This window comes from Pogoniulus pusillus, chromosome 26 (genome assembly GCF_015220805.1).
Source record: "Pogoniulus pusillus isolate bPogPus1 chromosome 26, bPogPus1.pri, whole genome shotgun sequence".
Taxonomy (NCBI): domain Eukaryota; kingdom Metazoa; phylum Chordata; class Aves; order Piciformes; family Lybiidae; genus Pogoniulus; species Pogoniulus pusillus.
This window is the reverse complement of record NC_087289.1, coordinates 18,886,570-18,904,969: the sequence shown is the minus strand read 5'-3', so window position 1 is coordinate 18,904,969 and position 18,400 is coordinate 18,886,570. Positions and strand designations below refer to the sequence as shown.

Sequence of the window (18,400 nt, the reverse complement as noted above, 5' to 3'; positions counted from 1 at the left end):
TTCTTGGTCCTTGGACCTTCTGGGCCCCTAAGGCTGTATCTTCTTTGCCAAAAAAAGAAAGGAATTCTGGTAGGAATTCATTAGTGGTCTGAGACAGTAGCAGGTTCTTGCAGATGTTTTGTCCCTCCCTGTGCATAAGGTGTTCTGTTATCCATAAAATTACACTCAGGCTCAGGCAAGAGCCCAAGTGCCAAGAATGCTGTGGTCATGGAAGAAATGTGCAACTGCTATTGTGTCTCCACAGCCCTCCACCTGCAGACATGCTCTTTCCTGGAAGCCCTCAGGAAGGTTTAGCAGCCTTGAGAATAACTGGGCTTTTTGTTCCTGAAACTAATGCCAACTATTTCAAATCAGTTTCCATCTCTGCTCCCCTCCACAATCTCAGCTCTGCTTGGGCTGCAGCAGGAGTCAAAGGAGCCTCCTCCCAACTTCGAAGCGAAGTGGGGAAGCTCTGCTTGTCCCTGCAGAAGGTGGTGGTGCATTTCTATGACTGTGAGAGGGCAGATAAACCTCTTCCATCTCACTTCTTATAGAAGGAATTACAGCCAAGGAAGTAGCATGCAGTAAAACTTACATACAAAACTCAGCATGACCTAGCAGCTGCTCTCTTGCACATGGGAAAGACATGGACCCGAGCAAGTCCAACCAGCTAAGCAAGGTCCAGCTGATGCTGCACAAGGGACACGAGAATAAATCTGTCTTTTGACTCAGAAGAAGAAATTTGGGTGTTGTGATCAGGACACAGACACAGCTAATCCTCACAAGATGTTAATTTATTAGATCTAGTCCAGGTAAAGCAGGACACTGGGAGATGGGAGAGGCAGAAGTTTTCAAGTGATGAAGCAGTATTGTTATTGCTTTCAGCCTGCTTCCTGCTTTGTTCTTCCCCTTCTTTCAGGGTGATGTGCTGCAGTTCAACCCACTGGGTTCAAACCCATGACATCAATAACAGGGTTTGTGGGGTAAAAGCAGAAGGTATGCCAGGGGGAAAGCACTGTTGGAGGGTAGGAGAGCCCTGCAGAGGGACCTGGCCAGGCTGGATGGGTGGGCAGAGGCCAATGAGATGAGATTGAACAAGGCCAAGTGCAGGGTTCTGCACTTTGGCTACAACAACCCCAAGCAGTGCTACAGGCTGGGGACTGAGTGGCTGAGAGCAGTCAGGAAGAAAGGGACCTGGGGATGCTGGTAGAGAGTAGCTGAAGATGAGGCAGCAGTGTGCCCAGGTGAGCATGAGAGCCAATGGCATCCTGGGCTGGCTCAGGAACAGTGTGGGCAGTAGGACAAGGGAGGTTCTTCTGCCCCTATGCTCAGCACTGCTCAGGCCACACCTTGAGTGCTGTGTCCAGTTCTGGGCCCCTCAATTCAAGAGAGATGTTGAGGTGCTGGAAGGTGTCTAAGCACAATTCACAGACTCTGAAGTTAGGAGGGATTTAAAAAACCCACACAAAACATACTCCAACTTTCTCAAAACTAAAACTCCCCTAATCCTGCAGCAGCCTGGAGGGTAGCACCAGTCATTTATCCCCCTTGATAAGTACCAGTGAAACACTTTTTATTAGCAGAGACCAAGAGCTGCTGTTAAAGTGGCCACCCTGTCACTGGCACTCTTTCAGAGATTCAAGAGAGTACTCATCAAGCCCCAGGAATAGCTTCTGAGGCTAACTGCTTGCTTTCCTGCAAGCACCCTGTTGACTTACTGCTTCAAGCTCTCTGCTGGAAGGAGGTGCAAGATCCTACACCTGGCATTTTATCATGCCAAGAGGTTTCATGGAGTCCAGATCTCCTGCATCCACTTGCCAGGCTCCCTTGGCAGTCTGCTTTGTGTACAAGGTACACCTGGTGACGTTTTGAGCACCTCATAGCTCTTTCTAAAGAGCACATGGGTGTATTGATGTGCACATCCATGGCTCTCCTGACCTGAGTTACAAGCATCAGCTGAATACAGACAGCACAGCAAAACTTGAATGGGTGGAGAGTTTCCCCTGGAGCATCCAAGGTATCTACTGCAAACACACTGCATTCATCAGTTCCTAAAAGCAGGGCATAAGCAGACGTGCAGGGACCATCAGGGTGTCTCACACCCACAAGAGAAGAAATTACATTGGCCCTATGTTAAAGACCAACCCAATTGAATTGCAACTCCATTAGCTTACAGCCTGGCTCTCCAGCATACATTCAAGTAAGTGTAGCTATTGATTGGTCAGGGCAGAGCATAGCTAGGTCTGGTTTCATAACTCTCAGATACTATTCCTTAATGCACAGGCAGTGAAATCTGAAGGTGGTTCAGTTGCTGCCACAGCTCAGGGGTGTCTGTGACAGCCATTTCAGAGCAATGCAGCAGCTTTGCTCATGTAACCCAGTGCCCTCAGCTGCCATGCTCAGGCCATCACATACCCACTCCTGTTGAGAGCATTTTCACCTCTATTCCAACCTTTCTCAATAATCATCTTCCTAATCCTGTGAGTGTCCTTGCCACCTCTCCAAGCTCTGAATACTGCAGTGCTTTCTCACACCACACACAAAAAAAGAAGTCACTCATTTGACCTTCTCAAGTCATCCAGAGGATTCAGGAATTTATCCCAGCAGGAGCTCCATAGCTCAACCTCCCAGGAGCTGTGCTCTCTAGTCCTGGATGTTACTGAGCGGTTTCCATACCCACTGCTGAAACCACATATTTTACTTTCCTTGCAATGTGATGACTCTGTTATTTCTGCACAGTGTGTGTCAGCAATGTCAACCAGGAATTTGCTGTGTTCACACTGACCTCTATTTAAACCTGTTCTTATTGTGTACTGCATTAGTCTTTCATCTCTGTCCTTCTCCTGGTCATGACATCCAGTGCCACATCACACCAACACTATTTGTGAGCATTTCTCCCCCTGGGAGGATGGATATGTGAGTTCCCAGTCATGGTCAATGAAAAAGAAAGAGACAAATGAATCCTTTCTTCAGCCTGAATCACCACCCAGAGGTGCTTCTTCGTAGCAAAACCCTAAGTAACTTTGCATAAGGTCTGTCCTTCTCCTGTGTTAGAGGCCATCTCTACCACGGGTTCTGTTAAGACAGAGGTTAATACACAGCAGAGGCATGTCATGGTTTATTATGTCTCAGGAGAGGCAAACAGGCAGCACAAACTCCTGCTGCATCCAGGAAAGCCCTGAAGTTGTGGGCTGCCCTGGGAGAGCACACAATTCCATCAGCTGGTGCAGAAATGCCTGTACACCATGTGGGACTGAAATACTTCACTGGCCCCAGTGTTTGGCATCTCGATGCTCATGCTTCAGCTGAGTTTTAGCTGGAAGGGGCACAGCAGTCAGTTCTCAGACATAAAGGGCAGCTTCCACGCAGAATGAGCTCACAGTAACTTTTCCAGCATGTTAACTTTCTTTCAGCTCACATCAGCTGTCATGGAATGCAGCTCAGCCCAGCAGGAAAACATCTCTTCACTACTCAGTGGTTCCCATCACCAACCTTTGCTACCCTGCCCATGGCAGGGACTGAGTGCAGAAAACAGAGCAGGAGGAACATGATCTGCTAAACCCAGTGAAGGTCCTGACATCTGCAGAGATTCCTGACTATTCCTGACCTTCCTCTAGTTTTTCCTGGTTAATACCTACAGGAAGAAGCTGAAAACATCACTGTAAGAGCAAGATGTGACTTGAGCTACACTGGAGATGAGTGTCCAGGTCCTGCTAACTGGCTACACTGGACCAGATACACTCAACATACAGAATAAGTGACACAGAGCCTGTAAAGGCCACATTCAGAAGAAGCAGAGACTACTTCTAGCAAAGAAAGCAGATCTCTAAAAGTACATTTTCTGTGGCTGTTTGCTATAACAAAACCTACAGAAATTAAGATTTTTTAATGATTACCATTTATTTTGTCTCTTGCAGAGCAGATTGAGGTTTAGATTTTTGCCCAAACCAGCAGTGAAGATGCTCTACAGCAGCTCAGTGCACTACCAGGGTAACCCTGTGCTCAGTTCCTGCAGCAGCACCACTTCTGCTAGCCCTAAGCCAGAAAGAGTCTGGGACTTTCCAGCCCCTCTAGACAAGCTACCCAGGCCAGAGTCGTGCTCTTACTTTCCCTGAAAGTTAAAGTTGGAACTGATATATACCCAGCACCATTCATCAGCATCAAACAGCTCTTTCCTTCTGTCACAGGCTCACAGGATGTTAGGGCTTGGAAGAGACCCAAGGAGATCATCCAGTCCAACCCCCCTGCCAGAGCAGGACCATAAAATCTAGCACAGGTCACAGAGGAACACATCCAGACAGGCCTTGAAAGTCTCCAGGGAAGGAGGGTCCAAAACCTCTCTGGGCAGCCTGTGCCAGTGCTCTGGGACACTTACAGTAAAGTTCCCCCTTGTGTTGAGGCAGAACCTCTTTTGCTGCAACTTCACAGGATCACAGGATCACAGTATCACAGTATCATCAAGGTTGGAAGAGACCTCACAGATCATCAAGTCCAACCTTTACCACAGAGCTCAAGGCCAGACCATGGCACCAAGTGCCACGTCCAGTCCTGCTTTGAACAGCCCCAGGGACGGCGACTCCACCACCTCCCCGGGCAGCCCATTCCAGTGTCCAATGACTCTCTCAGGGAAGAACTTTCTCCTCACCTCCAGCCTAAATCTCCCCTGGCGCAGCCTGAGGCTGTGTCCTCTTGTTCTGGTGCTGGCCACCTGAGAGAAGAGAGCAACCTCCTCCTGGCCACAACCACCCCTCAGGTAGTTGTAGACAGCAATAAGGTCACTTACTTACACCCATTGCTCCTTGTTCTATCCCAGGGAGCAGTGAGCAGAGCCTGTGCCCCCTTCCCCTGGCAGCCATCAGATGTTTATAGACATTTATCAAATCCCCTCTCAGGCTTCTCTTCTCCAGACTAAGCAGCCCCAGGTCCCTCAGCCTCTCCTCATCAGCTATGCCCTCCTGTCCCCTCATCATCCTCGTAGCCCTCTGCTGGACCCTCTCCAGCAGATCCCTGTCCCTCTTCAACTGGGGAGCCCAAAACTGATCACAGTATTCAAGATGAGCTCCATTGAGAGGAGCTGATCTGATAGCAGCCCCAGAGCTGGTGGAGTCCCCAAGCCGTCCTAGGCTGACTGTGCCCAGCAGCACTGCAGGGTTACCAAGTTTGTTTGGCTCTGCAAAAGCTTTCTGCGTGTTCCATGGACATTAACACCAAGGTCTGAGGTTTCCCAGCTGACCAGCAGAGCCTCACAATTGAAAGCAAAACTCTTTCAACAAGAGTTGCAGAAATGGGAGGATTATTTAAATTTCTATCCTTGAAGGATGAAAAGAATTTCCTGTTGCTGGCAAGGAAAGCAAAACCTTTCCTTGCTTGCCCTTGAAGCCATTCTCTGGCAGCATCACTTTGAAGGCTGCAAACTTTTCCTTTGTTAAGGGAAGGAGGAAATGCTTTAGAGAGTAATCCAGGGTAGAGGTTTGCCTGAGGAGGGTGCACTGTGCTGGCAGAACACTCACCACTGGAAGCACCTCACTAGTTTCATGCCGGTGTTCAGCCCTGCTTTTTCTCCCTGTTCAAACGTGTCACTGTATCAGGACATGCAGAAGCAGATGTGGAAGCCAAAGAAGATGTCAGTTGCCCTGTAATGTGATCTCTGCTAAAGGGTCCTCAGTGGGAAACACTTCCAGAGGCTTCCTCTCACACCCAACCTAGGAGAAAATGAAATCAGCATTGTTTTGCTTTAGAAAACAGTCGTCTGCTCTGACCTCACCTGAAGCCAAAGGAGAGGGTCACTGGGTTGCCTCCTCTGGAATCAATACAGGCATTACTTTTGGCTTGGGTGATTTGAAGGCAGAAAAATATAAGCTTTGTTTTCCCCTAAGCCATTGCTCACTACCTATCTGGGTGCCTCCTGGTCTGAGAAAGGCACAAATTGGGATTTTGCTCGGAGGTAAGAGACTCTGTCAGGTACCTTCCTCTGCCTTTCTGTGCCTCTTCTCCAGAGCATACAAGTCCAGTGTGTGAAATGCAAAACACAACTCCTGTTCCAATCCCGGCCCCATACCCAATTGCCTGCTCCAGCTGCTTCTACTGCACAAAGCCTGAGCAGCTTGCAAAGTTTTACACCAGGCTGGGGCAGATTTTCAAAGGCTAGGAACACTGAGAAAATGTCCTGCAAAGTTCCTATCACCTCCATGAAACAACATATTTGCTTTCTGCCTGAGATGTACTGGAACATGACCAGAGATGGGGAGGGGCCTGGAGCACAGCCCTGTGAGGAGAGACTGAGGGAGCTGGGGGTGTGCAGCCTGCAGCAGAGGAGGCTCAGGGCAGAGCTCATTGCTGCCTGCAGCTGCCTGCAGGGAGGCTGTAGCCAGGTGGGGTTGGGCTCTGCTGCCAGGCAAGCAGCAACAGAAGAAGGGGACACAGTCTTAAATTGTGCCAGGGCAGGTCTAGGCTGGATGTTAGGAGGAAGTTGTTGTCAGAGAGAGTGATTGGCACTGGAATGGGCTGCCCAGGGAGGTGGTGGAGTCTCTGTGCCTGGAGGTCTTGAAGCCAAGCCTGGCTGGGGCACTTAGTGCCATGGTCTGGTTGCTTGGCCAGGGCTGGGTGCTAGGTTGGGCTGGCTGAGCTTGGAGGTCTCTTCCAGCCTGGTTGATTCTATGAACTGGTCTGAGACACCTATGCCTGTAGGTGTCTGAGTGAAACACTCACCCATCACTGCTGGAGCTGTTTCTATTAACAGCTTTGCTTGGTTTTGCCACGAGGAACTTCTTTCCTTTTCTATTACAGACGAGTGCCATAGAAGATTTCATGTGCACATTAGCAGGGTATTTCTAAAGTACTGGCTACAAGAGTAATAAGAACATCTGCAATTCCCTCAGCAGGCAATTATGGAGATGTTCTACTTTTTGAATGGTTTGAGGTGTGTTAATGAGTCTCAGGGTGACTTGCAGCACACAAATACAGCCTGTAGAGCTGCTTGTAACTCTCAGTTTCTCATGCTTACTGCAGCACTTTGCAGAATCACACAACCATCAGCAAAAGGTCCAGCTTCCCAAATATACTGAAGCCTGGGAAAGAGAGGTGGTGAGGCAGAGGACAGCACTACCTACCTCTCTGTGGTTGACTTAGGAGTACAACTAAGCCCCAAGCCCAGAGAAGGAGCCCATTCAGTTGAATTCATCTGAAAACTTTTCCAGTGGACTCAGGGGAAAAGGTCTCTCAAATTCCTTACCTGCTTCCTGTCCTACTCCAGTGGCCTCAGGGTACAGAGGATTTCACCCCTGACTGGGTTCATTGTTACTGGTAGAATTCAGACAAGAAGTCACCCAGGGACAATCAGACCAAGGCAGGTTCCACTTTCTTAAATCCTGCCCAAGATACTCACATCAAATGCTGTGTAATTTGGAGAAAGCTACAGGAGCATTCTGTTGGAAAAATTGGCTGCTGGCCACATTTAGCCTGTATCTGTAGCTGAACTCTAGCAGTTACTCTGTCACCTGATGATCCCTCCCCAGGGAAATCAGGAAAAGGAGGGAAGACCCACGGGCTGAAGAGAAAACAAATGGAATGGAAGGGCCAAATTAATACCAATGTAAACAGCAGGTATATAAAGTTATACTCCTGGATTCAAGAGAGATGTTCAGATAGTGGAATGTGTCCAGAGAAGGGCAGCAAGGCTGGGGAGGGGCCTGGAGCACAGCCCTGTGAGGAGAGGCTGAGGGAGCTGGGGGGGTGCAGCCTGCAGAAGAGGAGGCTCAGGGCAGAGCTCATTGCTGTCTGCAGCTACCTGAAGGGAGGCTGCAGCCAGGTGGGGTTGGGCTCTGCTGTCAGGCAAGCAGCAACAGAAGAAGGAGACACAATCTCAAGTTGTGGCAGAGGAGGTCTAGGCTGGATGTTAGGAGGAAGTTGTTGTCAGAGAGAGTGATTGGCATTGGAATGGGCTGCCCAGGGAGGTGGTGGAGTCACTATCCCAGGAGGTGTTGAAGCAAAGCCTGGCTGAGGCACTTAGTGCCATGGTCTGGTTGCTTGGCCAGGTCTGGGTGCTAGGTTGGACTGGCTGAGCTTGGAGGTCTCTTCCAACCTGGTTGATTCTATGACTCTGTGATACTCACTGCAGCAGTCACAGCTAGGAAGGCAGTCCTCAAAAGCTGAAAGAAAAGAGAGGAGAAACCCCAACAAGAAATTCCTCTCTCCTTAGCAAACTTCCTCCTTTATGCTGAGTGTGCTGCTGATGGCCTGGGGCACACCTGTGAGCCTATTCAAGTCAGCTGTGCTGGCTGACTCAGAACTGTTAATGGCCTGCAGCCCATGGCTGGCCTGGGGTTCTGTCTCGGCAGCACCAGGACAGTTGCTAATGACTTGGGTGGGTATATGCTTCACTGGCTGGAAGGCAGGGCCCAAAGACTGGTGGTGAATGGAGTTAAATCTAGTTGGCAGTTGGTCACTAGTGGTGTTCCCCAGGGTTCATAATGGGGCCTGTTCTCTTATCATAGAATCATAGAATCAGCCAGGTTGGAAGAGACCTCCAAGCTCAGCCAGCCCAACCTAGCACCCAGCCCTAGCCAATCAACCAGACCATGGCACTAAGTGCCTCATCCAGGCTTTTCTTGAACACCTCCAGGGACAGTGACTCCACCACCTCCCTGGGCAGCCCATTCCAATGCCAGTCACTCTCTCCAGCAAGAACTTCCTCCTAACATCCAGCCTAGACCTCCCCTGGCACAACTTGAGACTGTGTCCCCTTCTTTTATTGCTGGTTGTCTGGGAGAAGAGCCCAACCCCACCTGGCTACAATGTCCCTTCAGGTAGTTGTAGACAGCAATAAGATCGCCCCTGAGCCGCCTCTTCTCCAGGCTAAACAACCCCAGCTCCCTCAGCCTCTCCTCATAGGGTTTGTGTTCCAGGCCTTCTTTATTAAGGATACATCCTTAAGACATTGAGGTGCTGCAGTGTGTCCAAAGAAGGGCAATAAAATGGGTATAGAGCACAAGTCCTGTCTCACCATCCCTGGAAGTGTCCAAAACATGTGCAGATGTGGTGCTGAGAGACATGGTTCAGTGGTGACCTGGCAGTGCTGAGTTAACACTTGGACTTGATCTTAAAGACCTTCCAAGCTAAAAGATTCTGTGCTGCTAAGGCTGTTCTGGATGAGCAGCACTGTTCTATTACTGCTCCTGCTGCAATGTTCTGCACCAGCTTCTAAAACCCTGCCCACAAAGGCCAGCTCTTCTTCAGCCAACAAGCTTTCAGATGATCCTGCCATTAGTGCAGCTAGTTCTGGAGCTGCTGTGCACCACCTTCTGCTCCCAGTATGACCAGTGCTAATGCTGTGTTAGTGCCTCTTTTCCACCCAGGTGAGCAACATCCACAAAGGGGCAGGACGGAATCGGGAGCAGCACATCCTGATCATGGTGGTGGTGATGGTAGTTTGCTTTCTTCTTTGCTGGCTGCCATATGCAACTGTGGTCCTTATAGCTACCTTTGGAAAGCCTGGCCTTATCACTCCTGCTGCCAGCATCATCCCATCCCTCCTTGCCAAAAGCAGCACAGTCTACAACCCCATCATCTACGTATTTCTGAACAAACAGGTATGTAAAATGTTTACTTGGATTCAATGTATGCAAGAAGTAAGGAAATAATGAGGGGAAATAAAGAATCGTGGAATCAACCAGTTTGGAGGAGACCTCCAAGCTCATCCAGTCCAACCTAGCACCCAGCCTTGGCCAATCAACCAGACCATGGCATTATGTGCCCCATCCAGGCTTTTCCTGAACACCTCCAGGGATGGTGACTCCACCACCTCCCTGGGCAGCCCATTCCAATGGCAAATCACACTCTCAAATCAGCTGAGAGAGAGAAGCACTGTTACAGAGCTCTATAGGAGACAGCTTGACAGCTGAGGCAGCTCTCACTCCTCTCTAATCCCATAGCATTTCTAAAACAATTCCATGTCCAGGCTTCCCTGCACCCCCTGCTTTGTTAAGCGTTCAGAAATCTCTAATCAGGCTGGATAAAAATCAGAGGATGGGCCAGATAAAATAATGCTCACATGGAGCAAATGCCTCCAGGCCAAGGGTAGGTGAAGGTTAAACAGATTAAGGAGACTTAGGCTGCAACAGAAGCATACCATGAATTAAGCAAGCATGGAAAGGTGGTGGTTAGGAGACTCAGCCACCCACAAAAATCCGACTACCAGAGGAGGAGAGTGGAATGTAAATACAAGGAGAGGTTCTAACAAATAAAATACATACCTACAGACATCATGTATAGAAAAAATTAAATTACTGTTTTCTGCACAAGGGAAGTCTGCCATTCCTGGGAAACTTCAGTTTCTAAGAGTGAAAAAACAAACAAACAAAAAAGGACTTTTGGTTGATGCAGAAACTGTGCACAAGTCCTCAAAAGTCGTTTTCCTCAGCAAGCAATTCTGCTGGCAAAAAGCAGCATGACTTCTTCACTTGGCTGTTGGTAGCAAGTAATGTCAGAGCTTGCTGCTATCAGGCTTGGTGTGCAGGGAATGCTTAATGAAGCTGTTTGGGCTGTGGTGCTACAGAGATCAGCTACCAGAATTTGACTGTGCAGTTGTAGGGAGTCCATGCAGATGGTTCTCAAGATCTAAACCACACAGTTAGAATAGAATAGAGGTGGGTGTAAGCTGCAGCAAAAGAGGTTCTGCCTCAACACAAGGGGGAACTTCTTTACTGTGAGGGTCACAGAGCACTGGCACAGGCTGCCCAGAGAGGTTGTGGGGTTCTCCTTCTCTGGAGACTTTCAAGGCCTGTCTGGATGTGTTCCTCTGCTAGATTGTGTGGTCCTGCTCTGGCAGCGAGTTGGACTCAATGATCTCATTGGGTCCCTTCCAGTCCTACTGTCCTGTGAGCCTGTGAATAGAACAGAATAGAATAAAGGCTGGAAGAGGCCTCCAAGCTCATCCAGTCCAACCTAGCACCCAGCCCTATCCAATCAACTAGACCATGGTACTAAGTGCCTCATCCAGTCAGCCTCCCCCAACTCAGACACAAAGTACCTGGAAAAACCCTTCAAATAACAGATATCAAACAAACCCCACCTGAGAGCCTGAGCCAAGCACATCAAGCAGCTTTTCATCTTTTCCCTGGTCAAACACAAGTCAAACCAACCAATATTGCTTTTATTGGTGATCCAATTAGCTCAAGTCCTTCCAGGCTTTTAGTAGCAGGATGCATCAGTAACCTGGCCACAGGCTAGCATGAGTGATCTGTCAGCACTCTTTGGAAGCTCCATACTGCAGCAGACTGATGTGTTTGCATCTGAGAAGGCTCCTGCAAGGCTGGGAAGAGGCTGGAAACGATTCAGTCTTTTCCAATCACAGAAGCACAGAATTCTTCTGATGGGATGTAAAAGGTTAACCCTCCTGAACCTGATCCCAGGTGCTCCTGACTCCTCCCTGGGGGTGGATCTTGAACCTGAGCCCAGGTGTAGTGGTTAGCCCACTCCCACTTCATGTCTAGGGCCCCTATAAAAACACAGCAACTGCCTCTTTCTTTCTTTCCCTCTCTCACCTCCCTGCCTGCTACCATCACCCTTGTCCCTGCTGCTGTTTTGCCCTGTGGTCATCCCACCACATAGTGGACACCCCCTTCCTGAAAAGCTTCCTCCATCCGTTGCCATCAATCTGGTTGTATATGTACTTTTTGCATCTTGTTTCCCCTTCCCTATAGCTGTTTGTAACTCCCCTACCTTACACACCTTCTACTTATTGTTAAAGGTTTGCTTTCCTTTTAACTACCACACTGAAGTAAGACTTTTTTATTTGGGTGTTTTACCCTTTTCCTCTCTACATCTAATCCCTTTCTTTCCAAAGGCTGGGGTGAGAGAGGAAGGTATCCTGTTCTTGTATTGGTGCTGGGGGTGCTGGTAGAGAGTAGCTGAAGATGAGGCAGCCAGGTGGGCAGCAGAGCCAATGGCATCCTGGCCTGGCTCAGGAGCAGTGTGGGCAGCAGGACAAGGGAGGTTATCCTGCCCCTGTGCTCAGCACTGCTCAGGCCACAGCTTGAGTGCTGTGTCCAGTTCTGGGCTTCACAGTTCAAGAGAGATGTTGAGGTGCTGGAAGGTGTCCAGAGAAGGGTGACAAAGCTGGGGAGGGGCCTGGAACACAAACCCTGTGAGGAGAGGCTGAGGGAGCTTGGGGTGTGCAGCCTGCAGAAGAGGAGGCTCAGGGCAGAGCTCATTGCTGTCTACAACTCCCTGAAGGGAGGCTGTAGTCAGGTGGGGTTGGGCTCTTCTGCCAGGCAGTTAGCAACAGAACAAGGGGACAGAGTCTCAAGCTGTGTCAGGGGAGGTCTAGGCTGGATGTTAGGAGGAAGTTGTTGGCAGAGAGAGTGATTGGCATTGGAATGGGCTGCCCAGGGAGATTGTGGAGTCACTATCCCAGGAGGTGTTGAAGCAAAGCCTGGCTGAGGCACTTAGTGCCATGGTCTGGTTGTTTGGCCAGGGTTGGGTGCTAGGTTGGGCTGGCTGAGCTTGGAGGTCTCTTCCAACCTGGTTGAATCTATGGCTCTCTTAGTTATATTTTGAGTCTCTGGGAAATTTAAACTCAAAGCAAGACACTGGAAGATGTCATCTGAGATGACTGAACCCAACCATTGACCCACCACCACCATGTGCACTAAACTACGCCCCGGAGTGCCATGTCTACACGTTTCTGGATCACCTCTGTAGGCAGCAGCTCCACCACCTCCCAGGGCAGCCTGTTCCAATGCCTGCTACATAGACACTGATATTTGTATTCAGTAAAAACACAGAACAAGTGCTAGAGGCCTGCCCAAAAATTTAGCTTCTGCTTCTCTCCCTTCTGGACTTCTTAAACAATTAAATTATAAATTGAGCTAAAAAAACTGATTTTAAACCTGTGGTGCCCCAAATTACATGTAGCACCCAACCTGCAAGTAGGCAAAGCACCTGGTTTGGTTTGCAGCACTTCACCTCCCCCCTGATGTGCTGAAATACCCCAGTGGTGCTGACCCTGCCAGGGTTCAGCCAAAATGACTCCTGGAATTTCTGTTTGGTTTCTGCTTCTTTCACTGATGTGAAACTGATTTCACACTGCTTTGTGTGCCCAGGTGAAGGGAAAAGGCAGACAGCTCCTTCCCCCAGCTCCTGCTCTCCACGACTCTGCCCCACCTTAGCTTGTAGAGCCCTTGACCCCAGCAAAAGCTCCCACTTCATACAAAGACATCTTGGTTCTACAAAGCAGTTCAGCTTCTAACACCAAATCTTACCACATGCATGGTTTGGTTTTTCATGGATTGCTTCAGAATGTTGTATGAATATAAAGAGCATAAAATGAATCCTGCCTTATAAGAAGTGCAATGAATGCAACCCCTGCTAACCTGCTCTTCTCCACCTCTCTGTGGTAGTTTTACAGGTGCTTTTTGGCACTCCTGAGATGCAACAAAGCAACCATGAACTCCAGCAACAAGTCCTTGCCCAGGTCTTGCCATGTGCTACAGCAGGTACAGGACAAGGCTGTCCCCACAGTGGCTGCCTTGGTTGGGCAGCCCTCAGGTGGGAGCCTGGACCTTGCTGGGAACATGCATCCGCCTCTGGAAGACACCTAAGAGCTGGAAGAGCTGTCAATGGCTCAGTGCAGCTCGGGTGCTGAGCTGCCAGGCTGACACCAGGCACTGCCACTGCTCTGGGGAGCTGGAGTCCAGAGGGGAAGTGTTCTGTCAAATAGCCTCAGATTGTGGCTTTGTTCCTAATGAAGATTCACCTGCCTGCTTCCTCAGAGATTCACCTGCCTGCTTCCTCAGAGATTCACCTGCCTGCTTCCTCAGAGATTCACCTGCCTGCTTCCTCAGAGATTTACCTGCCTGCTTCCTCAGAGAGTGGTTGGTTTCATCAATCAGCACTTCCCTGTTTCCCTAATCAAACACTGGGAACTTCATGGCAGCTCTAGAAGCCCCCACAGATGCCTCAGGAACTAGAAAAAGGGAAAGAAGTAGTGGATTTTTTTAAAGCCAACCAAGCAAACAAACAAAACTCCCCAAGTTTGAAAGACTTCCTGCCAAAAATGAAGCAACCAAACACCTCTAACACCCTTAGTGATGATGGCTCTTCCACTGCCCTGGGCAGCCTGGCCAGGACTTGGCTTCACTTTCAGAGAAGAAATCTTGCCTAATGTCCAACCTAACCTTCCTCTGGTGCAGTTTGAGGCTATTTCCCCTCGACCTGTATTTTATGTGGAATAGTCCTGCTGACCCCATCCGGGAGGCTCCTGGGGGACCTCTCACAGACTCTTCCTGGACCATCTTTGGGAAGTGAAGTGACAGATGGTATTTTCCACAAACACAAAACTGCTGGAAAGCCTCAGAAGTACAGCTGGAGGGAGAATTAAAAACAAACACGGAGCAACCTTCTCTCATTGGTGCTCAGCACAGTGCCCTCATTTCGACAAGGCATCCCAAACAGGAAAGAAAATGTGAAACAGCTCCATTTGGTGAGGAGGACTCTTAAAATCCCCTCAGACTGCAGGGAAATGCCATCTTTCAGATGAGAGCTGACTTCACAGTGATGTATCTCTGGACTACTGCCAACATAGCTATCAATGGTATCATGGTGCTTTAATGACCTTGCATGAGCCAAGCCAGAGCCAGGATATACTAAGGCCAGGTGTGTGGGAGAAATGTGGGAGAAAAAGGTAACTGGATTTGGTCACTGCTTGAACTGCATCCCTTTCAAATTGCCTGGCTTAGATCTTCCCCCATGCATACAAGCCGGGGTCAGAGTGGCTGGAGAGCAGCCAGACAGAGAGGGATCTGGGGGAGCTGACTGATACCCACCTGAACATGAGCCAGCAGTGTGCCCAGGTGGCCAAGAGAGCCAGTGGCATCCTGGCCTGCATCAGGAATGGTGTGGCCAGCAGGAGCAGGGAGGTCATTCTGCCCCTGTACTCTGCACTGGTTAGACCACACCTTGAGTGCTGTGTTCAGTTCTGGGCCCCCCAGTTTAGGAGGGACATTGAGATGCTTGAGCGTGTCCAGAGAAGGGCGACGAGGCTGGGGAGAGGCCTTGAGCACAGCCCTACGAGGAGAGGCTGAGGGAGCTGGGATTGGTTAGCCTGGAGAAGAGGAGGCTCAGGGCAGACCTTATTGCTGTCTACAACTACCTGAGGGGTGGTTGTGGCCAGGGGGAGGTTGCTCTCTTCTCTCAGGTGGCCAGCACCAGAACAAGAGGACACAGCCTCAGGCTGTGCCAGGGGAGATTTGGGCTTGAGGTGAGGAGAAAGTTCTTCCCTGAGAGAGTCATTGGGCACTGGAATGGGCTGCCCGGGGAGGTGGTGGAGTCGCCGTCCCTGGGGCTGTTCAAGGCAGGACTGGACGTGGCACTTGGTGCCATGCTCTGGCCTTGAGCTCTGTGGTAAAGGGTTGGACTTGATGATCTGTGAGGTCTCTTCCAACCCTGATGATACTGTGATACATCCATACATCTTATTGAGGAATAAGCATATTGCTAAGGACTTCTGCACAGTCACCACTTGCTGCTGCCCAGGAGTGAGGATGTTGTATTTGTCTGCAATTGTTGCCTGGAAATAATAACCTCTATCACTGGACCAGACCACCAACAACCTTGAAAGTGAGTATTGCATTTAACAGAGGGCAGTGCTGAGGAACAACTGCAACTAAACCTTCATGGGCTTAGCAGACTCCTGGAGCAGCCCATGCTGGATGTCTCCAAACAGCTTCCAAGGGTGAGGCAAACCTCTGCATCCCCACTGAACCCACAGAACCTGCTAGACACATTCAAATCAATCTAAAGCCATTCCCATTCAGAGGGGGCTGTTTAGTTTGAAGAAGAGGAGGCTGAAGGGAAACCTCATCTCTGTCTATGGCTACCTGAAAGGACACTGTGGAGAGGCTGCTGCTGGTCTCTTCTCACAGTTAAACAGTGGTAGAACAAGGGAGAGTGGCCTCAAGCTAGGACTGGGTAGGTTTAGCCTAGACATCAAGAAAAAAATGCACAGAAAGAGTGGTCAGGTACTGGAATGGGCTGCCAAAGGTGCTGAGTCACCACCCCTGGATGTGCTTAAAAGTCGTTTGGATGTGGTGCTTGGGGATGTGCTTTAAAGGTGAACTTCGGAGAGTAGGGATAACAGTTGGACTTGATGATCCTGGGGTCTTTTCCAACTGGAATGTTTCTGTGATTCTGTGACAGAGAGGGAAGCCCTTGGCCTGCCCTCTAGGATGCAGAGGGTGCTTATCAGCCGCAGAGTGGTGCCACGTCCTGCAGGCTGGCTTCCATCTCCAGCTCACACTGTGAAGCACTCTGTGCACACCACTACAAGAGCCCCTCTTTCAGACAGGAATGTTTGGCTGTCACAGGTGATGGTAAGCTGTCTTTTCCTTACAGGGCCGTGGGGTTATTTTCCTCTGCAACGTTGCCAAAAGCATTCCCATACTCATGCACCACTGCACAACCTATCTGTATTTTTATCCCTAACCCACACTGGTGAAGTAGATCACACCAAATGTTCTCAAATACAGATGGAAGCCCTGGAGGGAAGCTTTTGCTGAGGTTGTGTTAGTGGATGAAATCAAAGCCACAGTCATACTTACTGTTAAGGAATCAATCTCAACTATTCATTCCCAAGCACACATTTTCAACGGGTGCCTTACTTTCAGATTGCAAAGCACACAAGGACTTTTCAGCCCATCTTTTCCTTTCCTTGTCATTCTCTCTAAGCAGATCATTACATTTCAATCTATATTTCTGCACTGCTATTAATTTGGCAGCTATGTGACTGCTGATCTTCATGTATGCAAGAATCTGTTCTTAGAATATACACCTTTGGCTTGGGTACATGTTTGTTGGGTACTTGGAGGTGATCAATAGTTTCTGGCTTGTGGTACAAGTTTATGTTGGATTTGTTGGGTACTCTGAGGTGATCAATAGTTTCTGGCTTGTGGTACAAGTTTATGTTGGATTTGTTGGGTACTTGGAGGTGATCAATAGTTTCTGGTTTGTGGTACAAGTTTATGTTGGATTTGTTGGGTACTTGGAGGTGATCAATAGTTTCTGGTTTGTGGTACAAGTTTATGTTGGATTTGTTGGGTACTCTGAGGTGATCAATAGTTTCTGGCTTGTGGTACAAGTTTATGTTGGGTTTGTTGGGTACTTGGAGGTGATCAATAGTTTCTGGCTTGTGGTACAAGTTTATGTTTTCAACACAAATTGCTTGTTGCTGTTCCATGAGCCCTGTAAGCTGTGGCAAACACCACCTGCAGCTCTGCTCCAGCAAGCAGCATATAATTGCACCAGCACTGTTTGGAAGCATGCAGAACATTCACAGGCTCACAGGATGTTAGGGCTTGGAAGGGACCCAAGGGCATCCTCCAGTCCAACCCCCCTGCCACAGCAGGTCCACACAATCTAGCACAGATCACAGAGGAACACATCCAGACAGGCCTTGAAAGGCTCCAGAGAAGGAGACTCCACAACCTCTCTGGGCAGCCTGTGCCAGTGCTCTGTGACCCTCACAGTAAAGAAGTTCCCCCTTGTGTTGAGCTGGAACCTCCTGTGTTGCAACTTACACCCATTGCTCCTTGTCCTATCCCAGGGAGCAGTGAGCAGAGCCTGTCCCCTCCTCCTGACCCTCAGCCCTCAGATACTTATAAACATTTATCAAATCCCCTTTCAGTCTTCTTTTCTCCAGACTAAGCAGCCCCAGGTCCCTCAGCCTCTCCTCATCAGCCATGCCCTCCACTCCCCTAATTGTCCTCATAGCCCTCTGCTGGACCCTCCCCAGCAGATCTCTGTCCCTCTTCAACTGGGGAGCCCAAAACTGAACACAGTATTCAAGATGATGTCTCAGCAGGGCAGAGTAGAAGGGGAGGAGAACCTCCCTTGATGTATTGATCCCTCTTCCTAAAACACCCCAGGCTCCCATTGTCCTTCTTGGCCACAAGGGCACATTGCTGTGCCATGGGGAACTTGTTAGCCACCAGCACCCCCAGGTCCCTCTCCACAGAGCTGCTCTCCAGCAGTCACCTCCCAGCCTGTACTGCTGCAGTTTGTTATTCCTCCCCAGGTGCAGGACTCTGCACTTGTCCTTATTGAACCTCATTTGGTTCCTCTGTGCCCAGCTCTGTCTGCCCAGGTCTCTCTGGATGGCAGCACAGCCTGCAGCTGTCTCAGCCAAGCCTCCTGGTTTGGTGTCAGCAGCAAACTTGCTGAGCAGACTCTGCCTGTCTGTCTGTGCCCTCATTGATGTCATTGATATTGTAGCTGTAAATAAGCACACTCTGGTGCTGTACCCTGACAGACTTATTCCCTATGTGCAAGCAAAACTGCTCGCTCTCTCCATTCTTCCACAGTTAAGCTGTAAAGTACTGCAGCCCCAAGAGATTTCTAATCCTTCCTAAATACCTGGGATGCTTTTTTC

General features: G+C 49.5%; 1 protein-coding gene across 1 annotated transcript in view; it reads left to right on the top strand.

Moving 5' to 3' along the window:
- Nucleotides 1–13,921, top strand: part of LOC135186928 (pinopsin-like) — a 28,087-nt gene extending 14,166 nt beyond the window's left edge. The window contains exons 3-4 of the mRNA XM_064165127.1: nt 9,333–9,566; nt 13,377–13,921. Coding sequence (XP_064021197.1) covers nt 9,333–9,566; nt 13,377–13,577 — 435 coding nt within the window. The 3' untranslated portion in view covers nt 13,578–13,921. The remainder of the gene's footprint in view (nt 1–9,332; nt 9,567–13,376) is intronic.
- Nucleotides 13,922–18,400: the final 4,479 nt, after the last annotated feature.